General features: G+C 41.0%; 6 protein-coding genes across 6 annotated transcripts; 4 read left to right on the forward strand and 2 right to left on the reverse strand.

Moving 5' to 3' along the window:
* Window positions 1–79: 79 nt before the first annotated feature.
* LOC104825888 (aluminum-activated malate transporter 10) lies at window positions 80–2,480 on the forward strand. The gene is made up of 6 exons (XM_010558311.2): window positions 80–485; window positions 642–779; window positions 896–1,168; window positions 1,260–1,381; window positions 1,474–1,617; window positions 1,698–2,480. Exons 1-6 carry the CDS (start codon window positions 140–142, stop codon window positions 2,109–2,111), a joined length of 1,437 nt encoding a protein of 478 aa, XP_010556613.1. The 5' UTR covers window positions 80–139; the 3' UTR covers window positions 2,112–2,480.
* Window positions 2,481–3,203: 723 nt separating this feature from the next.
* On the forward strand, window positions 3,204–7,636 carry LOC104825889 (calcium-transporting ATPase 2, endoplasmic reticulum-type). Its single transcript, XM_010558312.1, has 7 exons — window positions 3,204–3,484; window positions 3,751–5,423; window positions 5,513–5,791; window positions 5,887–6,270; window positions 6,343–6,452; window positions 6,531–6,759; window positions 6,894–7,636. Exons 2-7 carry the CDS (start codon window positions 3,846–3,848, stop codon window positions 7,485–7,487), a joined length of 3,174 nt encoding a protein of 1,057 aa, XP_010556614.1. The 5' UTR covers window positions 3,204–3,484; window positions 3,751–3,845; the 3' UTR covers window positions 7,488–7,636.
* A 102-nt stretch (window positions 7,637–7,738) lies between these two features.
* LOC104825891 (proline-rich extensin-like protein EPR1) lies at window positions 7,739–10,458 on the forward strand. Its single transcript, XM_010558314.2, has 2 exons — window positions 7,739–10,034; window positions 10,382–10,458. Exon 1 carries the CDS (start codon window positions 7,876–7,878, stop codon window positions 10,024–10,026), a length of 2,151 nt encoding a protein of 716 aa, XP_010556616.1. The 5' UTR covers window positions 7,739–7,875; the 3' UTR covers window positions 10,027–10,034; window positions 10,382–10,458.
* On the reverse strand, window positions 10,180–12,304 carry LOC104825890 (uncharacterized membrane protein At1g16860-like). Its single transcript, XM_010558313.1, has 4 exons — window positions 11,921–12,304; window positions 10,956–11,063; window positions 10,628–10,845; window positions 10,180–10,506 (listed from the first exon to the last, which is right to left on the reverse strand). Exons 1-4 carry the CDS (start codon window positions 12,236–12,238, stop codon window positions 10,293–10,295), a joined length of 858 nt encoding a protein of 285 aa, XP_010556615.1. The 5' UTR covers window positions 12,239–12,304; the 3' UTR covers window positions 10,180–10,292.
* Window positions 12,305–12,656: 352 nt separating this feature from the next.
* Window positions 12,657–13,709, reverse strand: LOC104827357 (homeobox-leucine zipper protein ATHB-12-like). The gene is made up of 2 exons (XM_010560530.1): window positions 13,129–13,709; window positions 12,657–12,923 (listed from the first exon to the last, which is right to left on the reverse strand). The coding sequence occupies exons 1-2, from the start codon at window positions 13,498–13,500 to the stop codon at window positions 12,657–12,659; spliced, it is 639 nt and encodes a 212-aa protein (XP_010558832.1). The 5' UTR covers window positions 13,501–13,709.
* A 4,744-nt stretch (window positions 13,710–18,453) lies between these two features.
* LOC104825893 (transcription factor bHLH14) lies at window positions 18,454–20,215 on the forward strand. The gene is made up of 2 exons (XM_010558315.2): window positions 18,454–18,835; window positions 19,065–20,215. Exons 1-2 carry the CDS (start codon window positions 18,596–18,598, stop codon window positions 20,142–20,144), a joined length of 1,320 nt encoding a protein of 439 aa, XP_010556617.1. The 5' UTR covers window positions 18,454–18,595; the 3' UTR covers window positions 20,145–20,215.
* The last annotated feature ends 2,249 nt before the right edge of the window (window positions 20,216–22,464 follow it).

The following is a 22,464-nucleotide window of genomic DNA, read 5'->3' on the forward strand; positions in this document are numbered from 1 at the left end:
ATCACCACAACGCCTCAGAGGTATCTATATATATCCGCAGGTATTGCGTCATTTGGTGAACAACCCACAAGAAGATCAATAAAACCCACGAGAGAATTCCAAGAAAATCTTGATTTAGTAGATATCCAGAAGAGATCAAATGGGGAAAGATAATGAGACCGGAAAGTTGGAGTGGAGGATAAATGTGGAAGATGGGACATCGGAGAGGTTGGATCCTCCTGCAGGTTCAGGTTTGAGCAGAAGAGTTGCGGTCTGGTTCAAGTGTCTGGTGATGAACCGGTTCGTTCTTGGAACGGTCGCGTCTATGGAGAAAGCATGGAGGATTGGAGCAGAGGAGCCGACCAAAGTGGTTCACTGTCTGAAAGTGGGACTGGCACTTTCACTTGTATCCATCTTCTACTACATGAGACCCTTGTATGAAGGTGTTGGAGGGAATGCTATGTGGGCTATTATGACCGTTGTCGTTGTCTTTGACTCCAATATTGGTAATATACAATCTTATCCCATTCATGCCAATCCACAACATGCATATATATACATATATACTGTAAAACTCAAACCTAATACATCTCCTTAGATGATTCCCAAAACCCTAGTTTCCTGAAAAATTGAACGATCGTGTTTTCCACCATGTGATGCAGGAGCCACATTCTCCAAATGCATCAATAGAGTGGTGGCCACATTGTTAGCAGGGTCTCTCGGAATTGGTGTGCATTGGATGGCTGCTCAATCGGGAAGTGGCGAGCCACTTGTCATCGCCGGCTCGGTTTTTCTCTTTGGTAATGACCAAAATATCATATGAACTTTTTACTTTTATGTAACCTTCCATATGAATCTTGAGGAGTTAACCAAAAGAGTTTTATATTGATTGTTGTTGTTTTTGGTGTTCTTCCAGCTTCAGCGGCTACCTACTCCCGGTTCGTGCCCTCGTTCAAAGCCCGGTTCGACTACGGAGCCATGATCTTTATCCTGACGTTCAGCCTGGTTTCAGTGTCGGGTTATCGAGTTGATAAACTCATTGCATTGGCTCAGCAGAGAGTGTCAACCATTGCCATTGGAACGTCTATCTGCATTATCATAAGCATGTTCTTCTGTCCCATATGGGCAGGAGTTCAGCTTCACCATCTCCTCCAGCGCAACCTGGACAAACTCGCCGATTCCCTGGACGGTACGTATGAAACTACTCTCCCATATGGAAATGCATGAGCGAGCTTCAGAGAGAGATTCTCTGATGGACAATGGCGTATTTCGTATCGCAGGATGCGTTGCAGAGTATTTCAAGGAGAAGGAAGCTTCGACGCAGAATGAAGATGAAGACATGAACAAGAAAATTAAAGGGTTCATGTGTGTGCTCAACTCTAAGGGACCCGAAGAATCTATGGTACAAATTAACTCGGAAAAAACATAAAAAAAGGGAACTAGTTGATGATCTTCAGGTTCTTACACTAGGGCTTATTGTCTGTGATCCTTCAGGCGAATTTTGCAAGATGGGAACCAGCTCATGGAAGTTTCAACTTCAGGCATCCATGGAAGCAATACCTGAAAGCAGGAGCTTCCATGCGCAGATGTGCTTATTGCCTTGAGAATCTCACTATCTGTATCAACTCAGAAACAGAGGTATATTCCTTTCCAGACAAGATTCGTTGAGAAAATGGTTAAGATTCATGAAACTAATCAAGGGTCATTGTCTTGTACAGGTGCCAGACCATCTCAAGAACCATCTCAGAGAAGCCTGTCTGAAACTCAGCTCAGCTTCTTCCAAGATCTTGAAAGAGTTAGCCAATGCGATGAAGAGCACGACAAAATCATCCAGTATGGATTTCCTGTTGTTCGGGATGATCTCTGCAAAACAAGAACTTCAAGAAAGATTAAGAACGGTGCCGGAACGAATCGAAAAGCATGAAGAAGGTGAAGTTATGGAGAAAGAAGGTGGAGAAAACAGACGAAGCATGCATGAAGTTCTTCCACTGGCCACTCTCGTGTCTCTGTTACTCGAAAACACAGACAGAATCCAAGAAATCGTTAGAGCAGTCGAAGAACTGTCGAATCTTGCGGGTTTTAAAACGGGTTCCCAAAGGAAATCCGACACGAAGCCAAACAACCATCACTAAATTTCCTCGTCACTTCATTACCCAAAAAGAAGGAAAAGGATCCGAGCGTTCGTGTCTCCGATGATTCATTCTCCGCCGTCGGATCTCTGATCAGCTTTTTTCGCATGACTCCACCTCATCCGTCCGATGAAAAGATTACCGAAGAGGAAGAGTCCAACGGGCCTTCACTTTTAAGCCCAACTAATCTGATACGGGCTTCTTCTATTGGGCCTGCAAAATCCACTCACCCCCGAACCAGTGCCTTTATTTTTTTTTTTTTTAAGGAAATAGAGGTTAAGACAAGACATTATGATTTGGATTTCGGCTAGTGTTTTTTTTTTCCTGAAACACCATGTGTGATTTATTATTGGGTTTGGAGATTATAGCTATTATGAGCGATTAATTTTATTTTAAAATATTAAATTATATTAAAATTTTACTGGCAATGACAGAAAATCCCGGGCAAAGATTCACACTTGTTGTATCGTTTGTGCGAATATTACAAATAATAAGACGAAACGTAGTGGAGCAGGCATCGGCATCGTGGAAGAAACTTCTAGGAACATCGGTTTCTGAATATTTAACCAAAAAAAAAAAAAAAGAAGCAGCAAGTCAGCGGATCTTCTTCAGACAACACGCGCACTGACAGGTGTTGCGGAAATATTATTAAACAGACACTAACACGGTCTTTTGGTTCTTTTAACGGCTTATTCATTCTCAAAATCGTTTGACTTTTTTCTATCATTTCATTTGATTATTGTTGTTTAAATAGAAATATTATCATGTTTGTTGTTCGATTGATAATTCACCAGAAAAATAATATTATTATGTCGTCGTTTAATTGGTCGATGATGATGATTAGTCGTCTCCCTTGGACGCCATTGCCACGTGTAAATTTACTATTTTATCCTCCATTGCGAGATTTCCCGAGAGCGGACAAGTGGGGACCCAATACTTCGACGTACGGAGAAGCGATTTCAAAAAAAAAAAGAGTCAGACATGTAATAACGGTAAAAGAAGAAGGGCATAATGGTCAAAGGAGTAAGGTGGAGTGGGAAGTTTCGCACTTTTTGGAACAGCCCACCACCACCACCAAATTTGCGCTTTCAAAAACAAAAGCATACGAGAAGGGAGAATAGGCAGAGCATCTAATACTGCGCCAACAACGACCAGTCCAAATCAAACATTGTCCTTTCGGTTCTTTCTTTCCAAAGGAGGAGAAGGGGAGGGGTCCCTCTATTAAGAATTTATTTCTTCTTCTCATCCTCGTTTTCAGAAGGATTTGTTCCTTCTCTTTGCTTTGTCTCCAAGCCATCATCTCAAGCCCTTCTTCTATGGGGATTTGTATCTTCAATTTCATCTCTGGACGCCCATTTCGTGTTCCTGTAACCTTGGTAAGAGTTACGGTTTGTCCTCTGTTTTGGGTTTGATCTATTTTTTGTCGTGGCTTCTTCTTCTTCTTCTTCTTCTTCTTCTTGGATTTCTGCTGCTTTCTGTTTTCAGATCTCAGTATCTTTATTGCGTTTCGGTACTTTCATGTTATGGAAGTTGAATCGTCGCACTCCCTCGAGGATTTAAAAAAGTCGAAAATTTTGCCTGTTGGAGTTGAAACCGTGACGATTCGCTAAAACTAGGTTTGCTTGCTTGAACTGTTTGGCAGGAAATCTGATAAGCGTTTCAGGGGAAATAACAGGCTGAATAAGTTCTCTGCTTTGGAATATTTACAAAGCTACCAACTTCAAAAGCTTTGACGAAATGGAAGAAAAGCCGTTCGCAGCATGGTCATGGCCAGTCGAGCAATGTCTGAAAGAATACAACGTAACGCTAGACAAGGGTCTAACCACTGATGAGGTCCACAACCGCCGTCAAAAGCATGGTTGGAACGAGCTTGCCAAAGAGAAAGGCAAGCCCTTGTGGCATCTTGTCTTGGAACAGTTCGACGATACCCTCGTGAAGATTCTCCTGGGCGCCGCTTTCATATCCTTCATCTTAGCCTTCACAAACGGAAACGAATCTGGAGAATCATGGTTCGAGGCATTTGTCGAGCCCCTTGTCATTGTCTTGATTCTGATTCTTAACGCTGTGGTGGGTGTGTGGCAAGAGAGCAACGCCGAGAAAGCCCTCGAGGCTCTTAAAGAGATGCAATGTGAATCCGCTAAGGTTGTAAGAGATGGGTTGGTCTTACCTGACTTGCCCGCCAGAGAGCTTGTCCCTGGGGATATAGTGGAGTTGCATATAGGGGATAAAGTCCCCGCTGACATGAGAGTTGCTGCCTTGAAGACATCGACTTTGAGGGTGGAGCAAAGCTCCTTGACTGGAGAGGCAATGCCTGTCCTAAAAGGATCCAATCTTGTTGTCATGGATGATTGCGAGTTACAAGCCAAGGAGAACATGGTTTTTGCAGGAACAACGGTCGTAAACGGGAGCTGTATATGCGTTGTTACGAGCACTGGGATGGATACTGAGATGGGGAAGATTCAGAAGCAAATTCAAGAGGCTTCTCTGGAGGAGAGTGATACACCATTAAAGAGGAAGCTTGACGAGTTTGGGAACAGATTAACAGTGGTTATCTGCATTGTCTGTCTTGTCGTGTGGATTATAAACTATAATAACTTCCTCTCGTGGGATATAGTGGACGGAAGACTCGTAAACTTGAGGTTTTCCTTCCAGAAATGCACATATTACTTCAAGATTTCAGTTGCTCTTGCAGTGGCTGCAATCCCTGAGGGTCTTCCTGCAGTGATCACTACTTGCTTGGCTTTGGGGACTAGGAAAATGGCACAGAAGAATGCAATTGTCAGAAAGCTTCCCAGTGTTGAAACGCTCGGCTGCACAACCGTGATATGTTCAGACAAGACAGGAACTCTGACAACAAACCAGATGTCGGTGACAGAGTTTGTCACATTAGGCGGCAAGACTACCTCTTCTCGTGTCTTTCGTGTTGATGGAACTACTTATGATCCCAAGGATGGTGGAATCATGGACTGGGATTGTTACAACATGGATGCTAACTTGCAGGCTGTGGCTGAGATATCTGCACTTTGCAATGATGCCGGGATATTCTACGATGGAAAGCTATTCCGGGCAACGGGTTTGCCTACAGAAGCAGCCTTGAAAGTGCTTGTTGAAAAGATGGGCATTCCCGGGAAGAAGAGGAACGAAAGCCAGCAAACTTCAAACCATTCAGACAATGGCACTTCGCTGAAGCTAGGTTGCTGTGAATGGTGGATCAGAAGATCGAAAAAGGTTGCTACCTTGGAATTTGACCGTATCCGTAAATCAATGAGTGTTATTGTCAGCGAACCCACGGGGCATAATCGGCTTCTTGTCAAGGTGATATCATCTTTCAATGCATAAAATCTTATCTTCTTGTTGTTTATGCATCGAAGAGATTCTGATGTAAAATATCGCATGTTTTGCAGGGTGCGACCGAGAGTGTGTTGGAGAGAAGTTCTTATGTACAACTTGCCGACGGATCGATCGTACCTTTGGATGAATCTTGCAGGGAAGTAATCCTCACGAGACATTCGGAGATGACTTCAAAGGGTTTAAGATGCTTAGGATTGGCCTACAAAGACGAGTTGGGAGAGTTGTCTGATTACTCTTCTGAAGACCATCCTTCTCACAAAAAGCTTCTTGACCCTTCTTGCTATTCCTCCATAGAGACTGACTCAGTCTTTGTTGGAGTTGTCGGTCTCAGGGTCGGTCCATCCTCTTATCCACATGCATCGTATAAGTGCTTGGTAATGTACTGAAAACATATATTCTTCTGGTTTTGATGAATACATTTCATCAGGATCCTCCTCGGGAAGAAGTTGGTAGAGCCATTGAAGATTGCAGAGAGGCCGGGATTAAAGTGATGGTGATAACCGGGGATAACAAATCGACGGCCGAGGCTATCTGCCAAGAGATTGGATTATTCTCGGAGTCTGAGGATGTTTCAGTGAAAAGCTTCACCGGAAAAGAGTTCATGGCTCTTCCTACATCACGACAAGTGGAAGTGCTTTCGGACCCGGGAGGGAAAGTCTTCTCAAGAGCTGAGCCGAGACACAAGCAAGAGATAGTGAGAATTCTCAAGGAAATGGGAGAAGTTGTTGCAATGACGGGCGATGGCGTAAATGACGCTCCTGCTCTGAAACTTGCTGATATTGGGATTGCAATGGGAATCACCGGAACCGAGGTAAAACACGTACAGTAGCAAAGATCGAAGCTTGTTTGTATATGTGCATCTTATAATGCTTGCACAATCCAGGTTGCGAAAGAAGCATCGGATATGGTTCTTGCAGATGACAATTTCAGCACAATCGTTGCAGCGGTAGCCGAGGGTCGGTCCATTTACAATAATATGAAAGCTTTCATCAGGTTAAAACATGTTTCAATTAGCTTTTTTCCTTACATGTATATATGTATATGTTTGATCCAATCTTGTGGAACGTTTAGGTATATGATATCATCGAATGTAGGAGAGGTTATCTCAATTTTCTTGACCGCGGCACTCGGGATACCAGAGTGTATGATTCCGGTTCAGCTCCTTTGGGTGAATCTGGTGACGGATGGCCCTCCAGCCACGGCCCTCGGATTCAACCCGGCAGACATCGATATCATGAAGAAAGCTCCTCGTAAAAGTGATGATTCCCTCATCAGCTCATGGGTTCTTCTCCGTTACCTGGTCAGTTTCCTCCTGGACCGTATATACCTCTCTTTGTTTCACCTCAAGAATCAAAATCTCGGTTCTTACATTTATGGTTCAAGAATCAAGACCAATGATTTACTGAAAGCAATGATGTTTACTTTTCTGCTTAGGTGGTCGGATCCTACGTCGGGATTGCGACAGTCGGGATCTTTGTCTTGTGGTACACTCGAGCATCGATCCTTGGGATCAGCCTCATCTCAGACGGGCACACAATCGTCGGCTTCTCTCAGCTTCAGAACTGGGCCGAGTGCCCTTCATGGTCTTCTGCAAACTTCACCGTTTCGCCGTACACAGTCGCGGGGGGTCGTAGAACCATAACTTTCCAGAGCCCGTGCGAGTATTTCACGGTGGGGAAGGTGAAGCCGATGACGCTGTCGCTGTCGGTTCTGGTGGCGATCGAGATGTTCAACTCGCTGAACGCGCTGTCTGAAGACAACAGCTTGCTGAAGATGCCGCCATGGAGGAACCCTTGGCTTCTGGTGGCAATGGCCGTCTCCTTCGGGCTCCACTGTGTCATTCTCTACGTCCCATTCCTGGCCAATGTCTTTGGGATTGTCCCTTTGAGTTTCAAGGAATGGTCTGTGGTCCTATTGGTTTCTTTTCCGGTGGTTCTGATCGATGAGGCGCTCAAGTGCATTTGGAGATGCAGAAGGAGAAGAGGAAGGTACGTCAAGAGTGAATTTAAGAAGACCAAGGCACTGTAATCTGCGAGATTTGTTGTCAAAATCACATGTAATTCTTTGAAACAAAAATGTTAAATTCGCTTCATTTTCCTAATGGAAGTGCATGTGAAGCAACAAATCTTATTGGAATCCAGACGGTGGTAAGAGAAACCATTCGTTCTTTTTTTTTTGTCGGAATAAAGATGATATTGAGGACTTTGGAAACGTGATGTGTGATGTGAAACAAAAAGAAGTGAATACGGTTCTTTTCTTCCAGTTTATAACGCAGTAACAGTAAGGTTCTGTCTCTCCACTTGTGCTTTGCTTGCTTTGTTTCTTACTCTTCAACTTTAAGGCAATTACCAAAGTGATTGTATTTAAGCAGAAATGAGGTGAATGGTAGAGAGAGAGAGAGAGGATAAGAAGAAGAATGTATAACAGTAATAATAATAACAAGAACAGGCAGCAGCCACGGCGGAGGTTCTGGCTGGGGAACTTGGCAAGGCTTGTCCACTCACGCCAAAGTCTAAATCCTCCTCCTAAACCTCTAGGCCAGCCAGAGGCTAAGCCACTTGCTCCGATTCCCCCGCCAGTGCCTTCAACCACTTCACTACATCACGTTGAAGCAATCCAGTCTAAGCCATTTCCATCATCTAAACCCGCTGAAGACACCAACTCTAAGCCACTTCCATTACCGCCGCCGCCAAAACCTATTGAGGAACCGCCAGTTCCACCACTGGCGTCTAAGACACTTCCATTACCGTCGCCGCCAAAACCTATTGAAGAACAGCCAGTTCCACCACTGGCATCTAAGCCACTGCCTCGACCTCCACCACCGGTGCCTTCAATCATGTCACCAGATCACGTTGAAGCGATCCAGTCTAAGCCACTTCCGCCACTGCCAAAACCTATTGAGGAACCGCTAGTTCCACCACTGGTGTCTAAGCCACTTCCATTACCGCCGCCGCAAAAACCTATTGAGGAACCGTCGATTCCACCACTGGCGCCTTCACCAACATTACCTCCTCCTAAACCTCTAGGCCAACCGGAGTCTAAGCGACTGCCTCGACCTCCACCACCGATGCCTTCAACCACGTCACCAGATCACATTGAAGCAATCCAGTCTAAGCCACTTACCTTATCTAAACCCGTTGAAGACACCAACTCTGAGCCACTTCCATTAAAACCTATTGAGGAACCGCCAGTGGCGCCTTCACCAACGTCACCAAAACCCAACGAAGGCGCCAAGTCTAAGCCACTTCCATTGCTGCTGACAGCAAAACCACCTATTCAGGAGCCTTCTACCACGTCATCAAAACCAGTTGAAGGCACTGAGTTAAAGCCACCACCATCACCTCCTCCAATTCAGTCACCAAAACCAGTTGAAGGCACCGAGTCTCGACCACCTCCTTCGCCTAAACCTATCGAACAGCCAAAGTCTGAGCCAAAACCCGTCGACCATCCACCACCTGAGCCTCAACCCCTTCAACAGACTGTTGTAGCTCCACCTGCTGAAGAAGCAAGTTCTAAACCACCTCCATTGCCACCAAAACCAATCCATGAACCACCGGAATCTTTTGAACCACCCTCCTTACCAACGCCCTCTTCACCAAAATCCGGTGAAGAGCCTCCTCAGCCAAAGCCTATTCCACCGCCAGAATTTCTTAAAGAAGCACTTCCATCGCCAGATTCCGTTGAAAAACCCCCTTCCCCATCTCCATCACCACCACAACCACCGCCAAAACCATCGCCATCTCCACCGTCGTTGCAGCAATCTGGTGAACAAATCCAATCTCCTCCGCCGCCACCGTCACCATTGGCGAAGCAAAAACCGGGTGAGCAACCTCTGTCTCTAGACTCCCTACCACCTCAACCCCAACCTAAATCATCAGTATCTCCATCATTGTTGCCAAAATCTGGTGAACAACCTCGATCTTGGCCTCCATCACCATTGCCATCGCCGTCGCTGCCGCTGGAATCTGAGAAAGATTCTGGGTCTTCATCATCAATGGCCAAACCACCGCCACCTTCCCCGAATCCAGTTCCCAAGTCTGGGGAGAAACATCAGATTCAGTCACCATCTCCGCAACCAAAATCACCACCGGCGCCGAGAGCCGGTGAGGAAATCCGGTCTGAACAGATTCAAACACCACCGTCGACCGCCGCGTCACCACCGAAAACCCATCTCGGCCTATCAACTAAACTATCACATGGGCCGACCTCTAATCAATCTCCCAAACCCAGAAACCCCACAATTTTCACTTCACAAGCTGCTCAAGGGAGTACCCAAGATGGAGACAAAGATCAAAAGCCCAAACTTGAGAAACGTCATGAAGATTCCGAGAAACTCGGAGCTAGTCCCTCGACGGACACGAGCGAGAACAACGAGGGCAAATCAGAGATGATTGGAAGAGCTTCCAGTAAGAAGAAGAGAGAGAAAGACGAGGAGACTGTGTCGGAAGACGAAGGTGTTCCTCTGATCATGTTCATTAACAGCAATGTCCAAGGAATCAACACTTCTCTCTCCCTCCAATCTTATACCACCGATCATAAACCGGGTGTCCACTTGGTCATCGATTGATGCATTTGGTACGCCAAGTTTATGATTGTATCGATCCGAATATTACTGCTTTTCGTGGTGATTGAGAATAAGATATTCAAGAGTTTGAATGTCATTTCTGATTGTAATACCATATATAACATATATATTTGCTGTCGTCGAATAATTTGATCATAAACTTACCTTTTTTATATATAAAAAAAATCCTAGAGAAGGGTATAAATCAATGGCTACTTCTAATCTTTTTCCAGGTTTCCTGTTCTCTCTAGCAATGATTGTTTCTAAAATCAGACCTGAGCGTTAGGAAGAAGAGATGTGGAACTCTGAATGTTGGGTTTTTCTGCGAGGGCAATAATCAGACCGTCGATATCTGCAGGAAAAAGCAGCCGCCGCCATAAACAGCCGGTGGAGAAAATCTCCGGCGGCTGAACAATCGTCAACCCATTATTCTCTGTTCGTAGCGTTCCCATGACAGTCACACAGCTTCCTTCCTGCACGTACCTGACAAAAAAAAGCACGCAAATCCGTCATTTTCGTTCAATCCAAACAGGTTTTTGGCGATTTGACCATCCTTGTAAAAAAAAGTTATAAAGATTAGGTTCAGCCGAGCAGAGAAAACTACCCTTCTTGCAGGCGAAGCAAACGGGTTTCAGGTTGAAGACATAGGTTTCTCTGTTGAAGCCATTTTCTGAAATGGGGAGACAAGTTTCTGCTTTTTCGGGTTGTGCTGACGAGGTCGGTCTCCGGGATAAGGGAGATGACATTACAGTTAGAGCCGGCTTTCACCGTCGCTCCTATCCCCAACTTCAGATCGGTTATGTAGAAGTCTGTGGAGAATCTCTGTGAGGTATGCATTAAAGATCAACACTTTTCAGGAGATGGAAATCAGCTGGATCTTCTCTCAAGCATCTTATTAAAGTTTTATAGAATGTGGACACTTATGCAGGTACCTCGGCGTGTGCTAGCCTGCAGTGCTCATGCAAGAGTGTGGAAGTGTAGATGCACCTCGTAGCCTTCTCATAGGATGACTCGAGGGCTATGCTTCCGCATGATGCTATCTGAAATTACCAGAATGATGAATCTTTGTTACTGTCAGTTTCCGCCTTTGGGCTAGAATTGCATATCCGACATGGAAACATAAGCTTATAATGCTCTGACCCTTCTATGAATCCAATATCCAGATTCCAGAAGGATGTTCGACTAATGACCAGACAACTACAATCCACTCGGATCATGTATCAAACATATAATGCAATCACACCCTGATAGTTCTGCTACGGAACATTACAGGTTCTTCATTTGCAGCTCTGAAATGGGGTTCTAACAGAGAACAGAGGGCGGAATGTGTGAGTTCATGAAGATGCTGAGACATGAACAATGTGTAAAGAACTCTGGTTACAACATATGGACTGCGGCGAAATGAATTTCAGACGAAACACCTAAAAAGAGTCTGAAATTTCACCACATAGCTGCATTGCTTTGATTTCCATGGCTGAGAGCCACAAGAAACCAAAATCTCTTCGAGCAATCACTAAAACTGGAAAAAGGCTAATTAATCCCAAAACAAATCCACTAAGCATTAGCAGTTAGAGTACATCTCAATTTAAATAGTACAGGCTGTCAAACTTGCAAGTACAACGCTTCAATGGCACTCAACTCAAGAGATCGAGTGGCTGCGGATCAACTAAAGTTCATAACTTCGCTTCGTTTTTCAACCACCAAGGAGAAAAAGTTCATAATTGTTCTCACCAACTATGAATGCCCGCATAAATTCCAGGCAACATCATTTCCACTTTCTCGGCAAACAAACAGGGGAGGGCCAAAGACAAAATCTTTCGGGACATCTAACACAAACCCACCAATCAATCAACACCAAATTCCATAAAATCGAAACAGAACCGGCAGAAGTACTAACCCCAGTGATTTTAACAAGTTGGCCATCGGAGGCGGTTCCCAGATCAGAATCCGGGGAAGAACGGATAAACAGAGAGACAACGGCCTTGTTGCGTCGCCATTGAACCCAATTCCAGGCAACAAACGAGACCACGAGACACGAGAGAAGAAGGAAAGAGACGAGGAAGATGAAGTTGCGAACGACAATGCCGATGAAGATAGAGACAAAAGCACCGAGAAAGAAGAGAGATATGAGAAGGTAAGTCACCGGCGGAGGGAACGGAGAGCAAGAGAAGCTGCAACGGTGGTCCCTTAGGGCTACATTTGAGAGGTCATTCATCACTTTGACGATGAAATGCCAAAGTTGGAGAGACGTCGGAGATTGGTCCGAGCACTGTCTATCTTTTGGGTAATAGTTTTTTCCATCCGAAAGGATTATTATCCTTTTTCTTTTTTCGTCTCATCAAAAACTCTGTTGAAAAATACATTGATAATGTTACTAAAAATGACACCCATTTAAATCTGTTTTATTTTATTCTTTTAATCAATTTAGTGCCAAAAAAATTTATAGATGATTCGTAACCTGTGATTATAGCTTATATGCATTTCATTATTGATTTGAACCAAGATATTCCAATCCCCTAAATCACTTGCAAAACATTATTTTCTCTAATTAAAAAAAAAAGGAATCTATCATCTATCATCTCTCTCTCCCTCTACTGTTTTATTTTATTTATTTATTTATTTCACTTTTTCTACTAGAAGCCCAAGCACTCGAGAAGCTCGGCCCATTTATCAGACAGAGCCCATGAGTAAACCTCTGACTTGAAAAGAAGGTCTTCACTTCCCGTAGATCCGAACTCTGCCGTCTTCGTGCTCTCGCCCGACGAACCGACCTTTCCATCGGGTTCGATTCCGGCCCGGTTCCCATGATCCCGGTTATCAATCTCCCGGTCTACCTCAGAGTCTTGGTCAAGAGATTTCACTCGCTGTTTTTCTGACGTCTGTGCTCTCAGTTTCTGCACCTGCATTAAACATGTCTATTTACATGCATGTATGACACCAGTATCCTTCTCCAGTGTGTATTATAGTCGATATGGAATGGACAATTGATTTTGGTTCACGCTCATCGATTCTTTGAACTTTCTCATTCATCTAATCGACAAATACACATGCATACTTACACCCACATGTGTGTGTGTGTGTGTGTATATGTGAATAAAAACACACCTGTGAGAGCAAATGATGTTTCTCTTCCAGGGATTTCTGGAAGTCGCGAGCCAAGCAATCGTAGTGGACTCGAAGGGTAGCGAAATCAGTCTGAAGCTGTTTGGACTTGGAGCTGGCTCGCTTGTTCTGGAACCATATAGCCACTTGTTTGGGTTCGAGCCTTAACTGCCGAGCCACCTCCATTTTCCTCCTCGGGTCCAGCTTCTTCTCCTTCTCGAATATCTCCTTTAGCCATTTTATCTGTTCCTCGCTAAATCTCTTCTTCTTCTGCTTCTCCTCCTTACAATTGCTGTTGCGGCTGAAGTCAAAGTCTTCGTTCCTCCATTGATATGATCTCTCTCTTTCGCCGTGAACGTAACTTTGTTTCTCCATATTATATGCGGGAGTGTCTGCAAACACTTTGAATGTATGAAGAAGCGTCTCCGGCGATGTGGGTGTGAGTGTCTTAGCTTCAAAACTACGGTAATATTTTGGATTTCCTTAGTTTATCAAACTTTGTTCTGCGACATTTCTTGGTTTTTATTTTTTTGTATGTGTGTGCATGTAATATATATTTGTACACAGAGACATTCATATATATATCTGTGAATATATATGGGGCCATGGGGGGGGGTCGACAGTTGTTATGAAAGGGAAGAGTTGTAGTGGGACATTGATTTGATACTTGCTTTTTATGCTGTCGGATTGGACCGTTGCCGTGCGGCGTTTTTTTTTTTTTTTTTTTGATAACCGAGAGGTTCACTTGGGCCTACATCCCCTCAGGCCCGGGAACAACCTTTAGAGGTCCGGTGATAGGGGCACAGAGAGCAACACCCTTCCAACCGAGAAAACACCCCCTCCCTCCCCAACAGCTAGATTCGAACTGGTGACCGGGGCCCCAAGAGCAACACCCTTTCATCTCACTCGCCCACCTGCTGCGCTTTTCTTTCTTCTCCATTTTATGTATATTCCAATTTACAAGCATATTTCACGAGAGAGAAAACATGGATGGGAAATTATCAACATTCCGAAGGTTCTATCGTGCTTTGTTCGAATTGCATCCGGGGGTGATGTATAGAGGGATTAATACAATCTTGTTGTCTAATTATAATATGCATGACATGAGATGATATCATAATGAAATTCGTTAGCCAACCCAAAAGAATAATCACGTTATTTAACTTTACGTATGCATATAACTCCTATTAGCTCATCAAAAGTAGAGATTCTCTAGTTGTAAAATTTTCTAAAATAGTTTAAATAGTTAATTTGTAACATAACTTGGCCCATGAAACATAGCATTGCCCTAGGAAAAACAAAAACCGACGTCGAAAAGTGACCACCAGAACAGAACGCTAAAATTTATAGATGAGGACAATCCATGTCTCCCCAGTCACCCAAAAATAACCAATAAGGGACTGCCACGTATAACTCGTACTGACTGGATTCGACGTTCGGCATTTGCGATTAAACATGACGTGGCAGCAAACATGTGGTCCTATGTTTTGACGCAAGACACGTGGCGCAAGAATTACAATCGGATGCGTGAATCTGTGGATCCTTTCCTTCCAAAAAAAAAAATGTCTTTGAATCTGGTCAGGCTCCTTTGATATGCCTTCTCTGCTCGCCACGTGTCCATTTTGCTCATCTCTTATTATTTACCCTTTTCTTTTTTTATTCGTATTTTTTACTTTTTTTTAAATCACAAAAAGGATAGAATTTATAATAAAGATAAGACAATTATATGTCCCCCACCCCCCGAAAAAAGTTATATTACTCTTGTTGGTTTATGTAAAATATATATAATATATACACACATCTATATTTGATAAGATAAAATAGATACAAATTTTAGCATTAAATGTTATTTAGAAATTAACTTCAATTTCCTCGAACAGAAAGAAACAAAAGAAAAGCGTTGGGTTACTTTTGCATAATATAAGATAAAGACCTCCTGTGTTATCGTCCGTTGTCTTTTGGGAATTATAAGTAATGATTAAGAAACAGGCTGGCCCATTGGGCTTATTTGTTGGACTTTCCTTCCACTTAAATTGCAATTACAAATAAGTTTTTAAGGGCCAGGTTCGTTTCGTTAAACATTAGGCCCAGTTATTGTAATGATAACTACTGGGCTTTTATTATGCGGTCCACGATCCCATGGAACGGGTACCATATACTTTTTCTTCCAAATATTTTATTTATGTATAATTATAATGTATGCATATTCCATATACTTTATAATTTCATATATTAAATTGATTTAAAGACGTGTTTTTGATTTATTTTTTTTTTAAATATTTCACGTATTTTGGAGGGTACCAATCTAAAGCACTGTTGAATGATCAATGTATATAATAGAAATCAAAATAGAGAGAATATAACAAAAAAAAGGAGCATAACGTTTTTGTTTTGCCGGAAAAAAAATGTATTGTAATTCAAGTGGGAGTATACATTATAAAAAAAAAAACAATCAATTAGATTCCCAATAATGATATATATAAACAAAAAGTAATGTCATTTTAGTAGCCTTTGTATTAAAGGCAACATGTGTTAGATTCCAAGCCTTTTAAATCAGACGATAGCTTTTGACTTTTCAAATAAATAAACATTATTTTCTTTATTTTTTAAATAGAAGGCAACCACAACGAGCCACTTTGGATTGTTTTTGCGCATCTTTTCTCCTACCATTAAAACGTATTTTTCTCCATCGTTCTATTCTTTTTTTAATAAAAAAAAAAACTATTAGTTGAATCGGTAAGTGGTGATTTTTTTTTATAAAAACCCACAAATATATTCAACATCAATAAGTTTTTTAGAAATAACATTTAAATTACGTAAAGATTGGTAAAAAAAGACGTATTAATTAATTGGTTCTTAAAAAAATTATTTGAGGATTATTTCAATCAATTTCGGGCATATTCATTTAATGACGAAAGACACAGTAGAGAGAATTAATAAGTGCGTAAATAAAAAGAATATCCGAGAATATGCCATTTGCTTGAGATGGACTCACAACTCAAATTATACTGCTCTTAATTTCTTGACTATATGATATGATCATGCACACTACCGCTTACAAGTTGACATCACTTCCGTTAATCAAGGTTAACAAAGCTAATTAATGCGTCTTTATGATCCTTTTACTTAAATTTTAAATATCCGGGAGTAAATCATACATATATTCCTTCCACTTTCACCTTTTCTGTCTTCTGTTCTATTTTTGTCTTTTCCTTTCCCGCATTCATATATTCTGCATTTACTTATGTATTAATATGGTAGTTATGGATATCTATTAAATACATTCTTAATTATATCTGTACCTATGTCCATACATAATAAAGATGGATATATATATAGAGAGAGAGATCAAAAGTACAATATACGACAATATCATGACAAGACTAAAGTTTGAACGCTTAGTTTTCAAGTAAATCATATTCTCCCTTCTTCTTTCTCCCCACCTCTACTTTATCATTTTGGACACGTATTCGAAAATCGAAGCATTTTTTACTTGTATTTTAATTATGATCCTCATCAATTATTATATATAAGCATCGTCTCGTTGCCGTTGTGGATTCAGACCAAAGAGAGTCTCATCTTCAAAGAAATGTCTAACAAGCAAGCCTACCTTGATATCCCTTGTACAGTCCTCCAAGAACCTTGGCCATTTTCCTTCGCTTTCTAGGCCAAAAATTTCCACGAAAAGAAAACATGGAAAGATCACAGAAACCCTAGAACGGATCCAACTAATCGAAAAGAAAATATGGGCAGCGGCGACAAAGCCAGCATGTGGAGCTTCCACGTTCACATCCCTCGTCTCCATCATCATCATCACCATCACCATAATGTGAAAGTACCGAAGGGGTGTCTGGCGGTGAGGGTAGGGCAAGGAGAGGAGAGAGAGAGATTTGTTGTCCCTGTGATGTATTTCAATCATCCATTGTTCAAACACCTTCTGAAGGAAGCTGAAGAAGAATTCGGATTCGACCAGAAGGGCACGATCACGATCCCTTGTCACGTCGAACAGTTTAGGTACGTTCAAGGTTTGATCGATCGAGAAAAATCTCTCCCTCACCACCATGGCCATCTTGCTGGGTGCTTTAGGGTTTGATGAAATGAAAAGTTCTTCTTTCGTGAAGGCAAAAACCTTGGCCTAACCAAGACGAGGACACGGGACCAGTTGACGGGTTTTCTTTGTTTGTATCATAAATATGTCGTCGGCCTTTTCTAATGTAAATAACTCAATGACCGTTTCTCTTGCAACTTATGTTACACAACGATTTTACATAACATTTAAATTCTACCAATCTTTATCTTCTTGATATCTCATAGTATAGTTTTTTATTTTCAAGACAGAGATTTTGTTTTCTAAGTTTGATCATAGTGCATGTGAATGGTGCAGGGTAAGAAGCATATCGAGCAAAATTAGACCAAGCAAATGATGCATGTAATTTGAAACTTGCGGAAAAGATAAGCAAAATATCTTCATTTATTGTTCTAGTAAAAATAGTGGATTATGGGATTGAAATAATGGACAGACACAGTTAAATATATCATTAACATCAATTTTTTTTTATGTCAAATGAATGTACAACGTATATAATTAATAAAAAAAATGTATGCACATATCACACATGTGCAACCATGAGTTCAATGATGTTAGGAGAGTGACAGAACGATAAAATACCGAGAGAAATTAAAAAATAAAAATAAAAAATTTGACAGGTAAATCATATGGGCTTATTATGGGCTTTTGGGCGAATTTAGCGGCAATATGAATTGAGCATCTTAGTTGGGCCTTAATATGAACTTTTCAAAATAGCCCATGATTTAATTATGAAAGAGTAAGCATATTTAATTACCTTTCCCATCCCCAAATAATTCTTCTCGCGCTAAATATAATTTGGTCCGTCAACAGTGTTATATCATTCAATTTCAATTTTTTTTTTTGAAGAAACGACATGAAATATTTGTAATCAGGTAAATAAAAAGGAGGAGCGGTGTGTTACTGTTCAAGTTGGACCGCACTGTCGCAATCGATCAGATACACGTGGCATTCGTTCTGTGGGTACCCTCTTGGCCCAAAGATTTTTACGAAATCTCGTATCCTTTTCATTAATTAATTTTAGCGCTGCATAAAAAAATAAAAAAATATATATCATAAGCCCACGTGACACAAAAAGGTATAGAAAAAGTTGTGTAGAACAATCAAGCTTCTTGAAATTATTATAGTAACCCCTGACATATTTTTATTTCAGAAAAACACCCCAATTTTATTTTCTAATGGATAAACCCCTAGCATATATAAAACAACATAAAATGACAGAAGGTGGATGACAGATGGGATAAAAACTAAGAATCATTTTGGGTCATTTAATTGAAATTGCATAGCCATACAATGTACACGTATGATATAAATGATTACTCTTCTCGACTGTAGAGCGCAGTTTATTTCCAGCATCTCCCCTTGTTGTCTTCTTCCTCAACAATGGATGAACTCAGAGTTTCTCCCTCTTCGTCCACTTCTCTTGTCACTGTAACCGAGGAACCTCCGGCGACGGGTTCTCTGCAGCAGAAACTCCGGTCGGTCATAGAAACGTCGTCGCCGGACAGGTGGGCTTACGTCATTTTCTGGCAGAAACTGTCCGATGATCAGTCTGGTCGGTGTTTCTTGGCCTGGGGAGATGGCCATTTCCGAGGAGTCCACAACCACAAGTCCCACCAAAATGTGCGTATTCTCCGCCTGTGTTATTCTCCATGTTGCCCACCATCTTGTCGTTTGGCAAAATGTTTACATTGTTTTACCTCTATATGCTGTTCTCACTTTGTTTCTCTGGGTTCTAGCTTGAGATGTTCTTGAGTCGATTATATCAAGCATCCAAAAAATATTAGAAAGGACGAGGCTTTTTTTATATAAAAACGGGTTATTATTCATGTTTTTTTGTCTGTGTTTAAAGCTTACAAATGATAACATGGAGTGTGAAGCGGCTGTGGACGGCGGCGACAGCGTCTGCGATCTGGAATGGTTCTACGTAATGTCCCTCACGAGCTCGTTCCACGACGGAGATGAGTCACCGAGGAAAGATTTCACCGGCGGATCCTTGCTATGGCTCACCGGCGCCGATGACCTCCGCCTTCACGACTGCGACCGAGCCAAAGAAGCCAGTTTGCACGGTGTTCAGACCTTCGTCTCCGTACCCTTACGAAACAGCATCATCGAACTCGGTTCACCCGACAAGATCCCACAAAACTGGAGTTTGGTCAACCTTGTCAGATCCTTGTTCGGCTCAGATCCACCGGAGATACCACTGACCAAACCACCGCCCCTTGATTCCCTCGGCCGGTACGTCTCTTTCGCCGACATGGGAATTACGACGGCACTATTACAAGGGCAAAAGACACGGACCGGGTCGGGTCCTAGCCCAGGTCGTCCGCCGTTGCTACTGACGGACTCCGAGTACTCCGACTTCGACGGGATTTTTCAGGGTAACAAGCGGAGGAAGAAACTCGGGACACCGGCGGCGGTCCCGGTGAACCACGTGGAGGCGGAGAGGCAGAGGCGGGTGAAGCTGAACCACCGGTTCTACGCGCTACGCGCCGTCGTACCGAACGTGTCGCGGATGGACAAGGCTTCACTCTTGTCCGACGCCGTTTCTTACATCAACGAACTGAAGGCCAGGATCGAGGAGCTCGAAACGCAGCTGCAGACGCAGACGCAGTCGCCCAGTTGCAGCAACAACAACAACAACAACCAGAGCAATACGACGTCGTCGGAGGCAGGGGGAGTGATCCCTGGCGCCGAGGTGCAGGTGAAGATGGTAGGAGACGAAGCGGTGGTTAGGGTTCAGTCGGAGAACGTGAACCATCCGACGGCGGCGTTAATGGGAGCACTGAGGGAGATGGAGTGCCGTGTGATCCACGCCAGTGCCTCACGCGTGAACGACCTCATGGTCCAAGACGCAGTCGTTTGGGTTCCCATCGGTCTTAGATCCGAAGATAGTCTTCGGACAGAACTTGTCCGGAAGCTCGACCAATGAATAAATCTACTCGTAATTACCAGTTTTAATCGTACGTTATTAACTTTGTAACCTTTCTTAATTTCCTTTTTTAATATATTTTGGGTTATTATAGACTTTCTATATATATATCCCAAACCCTCTTTTTCCAGTTTCGTAATGATTGTTACTGGAGTTTTGTTCCGTACTATTTTACAGAGTTCATGCAAACTAAATCTACCTAAATTTATAATATGAATAATATAAATGTTGGACGTTAAACTACATTTACGGATCATACGTAGGTTTTTAATTGATTTTGTCCGGTCTTGGTTATTTATTGTTATGTCATGTGCGAAATGATGGTAGCAATATGTATGTGTGGCATCGGACCAACATTTTTTTTTTTTTGCATCAAATTGATTTTCCTATTTTACTTTTAAGGTTTATAACGTTGGTTTCAATATCGGCGAACATTTTAGCATATACGTGGCAAACCTGAAGCGCAAAGGCAGGACATGCATGTCTCATGTCTCATGGTCTACCATCTATCTGTTTCCTTTTAAAAAAATATATATTCCAGGATATATGTTCTTCATTCAACCAATTTAACACGTGTACGTTCTTTTCTTTTTTTTAATTTATTTGTTCTATTAATTTGAAACTCATGTCCATCTTGGGGTGGCATGCCATGCCCCAAATATTCTTTTTTTCTTCCAACAAAATTTGACAATTCGTGGATTATTCATTTTGGTTCCGTACCAGTTGTATGCTATTATTTTATGCACACATTCTTCATATACGACAAATAAAAAAACGATATTCTAATAATAATAATGATGATAATAATGGAGGGAGGGACCTTTCTTTTTATGGCAGAGTCGGATGGATATGTGTTCGGTGAAGATTGTACGACCCATTCTTGATCACAAACTCGTAAAGAAAAGCACTGAAAATGTGGTGTACGATCGTTTTTATTGAAAACGACAAAAAAAAAAAACTCCGATATGAAATTAAATAAATGTACAATATTGTAAAATTAAAATCGAAATAAATGATAACTTCATATAAAAATAAAACGATTTTATAAAAATTTTAAAGGAAAAATAGAAAAGTGAAACAAAAAATGTATACACGGGGAGAAACCGATACATACATTACACACACGTGTATATATATATATATATATGCGCGTGGATATAGATAGCTGTAATGGGCCTCCACCAAGACCACATGGCCCATCTCCATTTAGTTAGACGTGACGAGAAAGGAAAAAAAAAACACGTGACTGAAAAAGGTCCTTTCGATTTAAAGAGGCAAATTTCATGAGAGGCCCAAAACAAATCGTATAAATAATTTTAAAATTCATTTTTTTTTCAATAAAAGAGGAGGTTTGCGTTTATGTTTTTATTGGCAAAATCTATTTATTTATTTTTCTTTATCTATATAGATAATATATGAATAACAAAAAACCTTAGAAAAAGAACTGGACATGTGTTGCAAATTCAGAGCCTTGTTATAAACATACATACATCGTTGGACCGATGAATTAAATGTGTATATATGACATACACAATATGCGTATTAATCTTCCCTTATGAATCAATATATATATGTATATATTCACAATTTAACATACATAGATTACACACTTATTTTTACGTATGGGTTGTGTATAAAAAAAAAATCAAGCTGTATTTTTTTCTCTTTGCTTATTTCTTTGATAAGAAATATCCAGTAATTTCGAAATATGTAATTCTTTAATTCGATCTCAATTTTCAGTATATTTAAATATTGGGGTAATCGCATAAAAATATCCGAACTTTTACAAAAATCCCAAATAAATATCCAAACTATAAAATTGTCATATAAATACCTGAACTTTTCAAAACTCCCACATAAATACCCAAACTTTTAAATTTTTTCCAATTCAAACAAACGCAACTGTTGACTCAGCAAAAAACTGCTTATTCAGCAAAAAAAACTGTTGACTCAGCAAAAAACTGCTGACTCACCATTCAAAAATATTATTAAATATCCAAATATTCATCTACATGTATTTAAATTAATATATACATATAAATTCACATATATATATACAAATATATATATATATATAAAATAAAATTATTTATAATTAATAAAACACATATACACATAACTACAATATATGTATATATATCATTACTAATGCATATATATTACAATAAAAATAATTATAATTAAATTTATTATTAAAAATAATAATAATGTATAAAAATAATTATAATTAAATATATATATTATGTATATATATTACTAAAAATAAAAATAATAATAATGCATTATTATTTTTAATAAGTATTTTAAAATAATAATAATG

Source organism: Tarenaya hassleriana, unplaced genomic scaffold (assembly GCF_000463585.1).
Source record: "Tarenaya hassleriana unplaced genomic scaffold, ASM46358v1 Cleome5, whole genome shotgun sequence".
NCBI classification, from domain to species: Eukaryota; Viridiplantae; Streptophyta; class Magnoliopsida; order Brassicales; family Cleomaceae; genus Tarenaya; species Tarenaya hassleriana.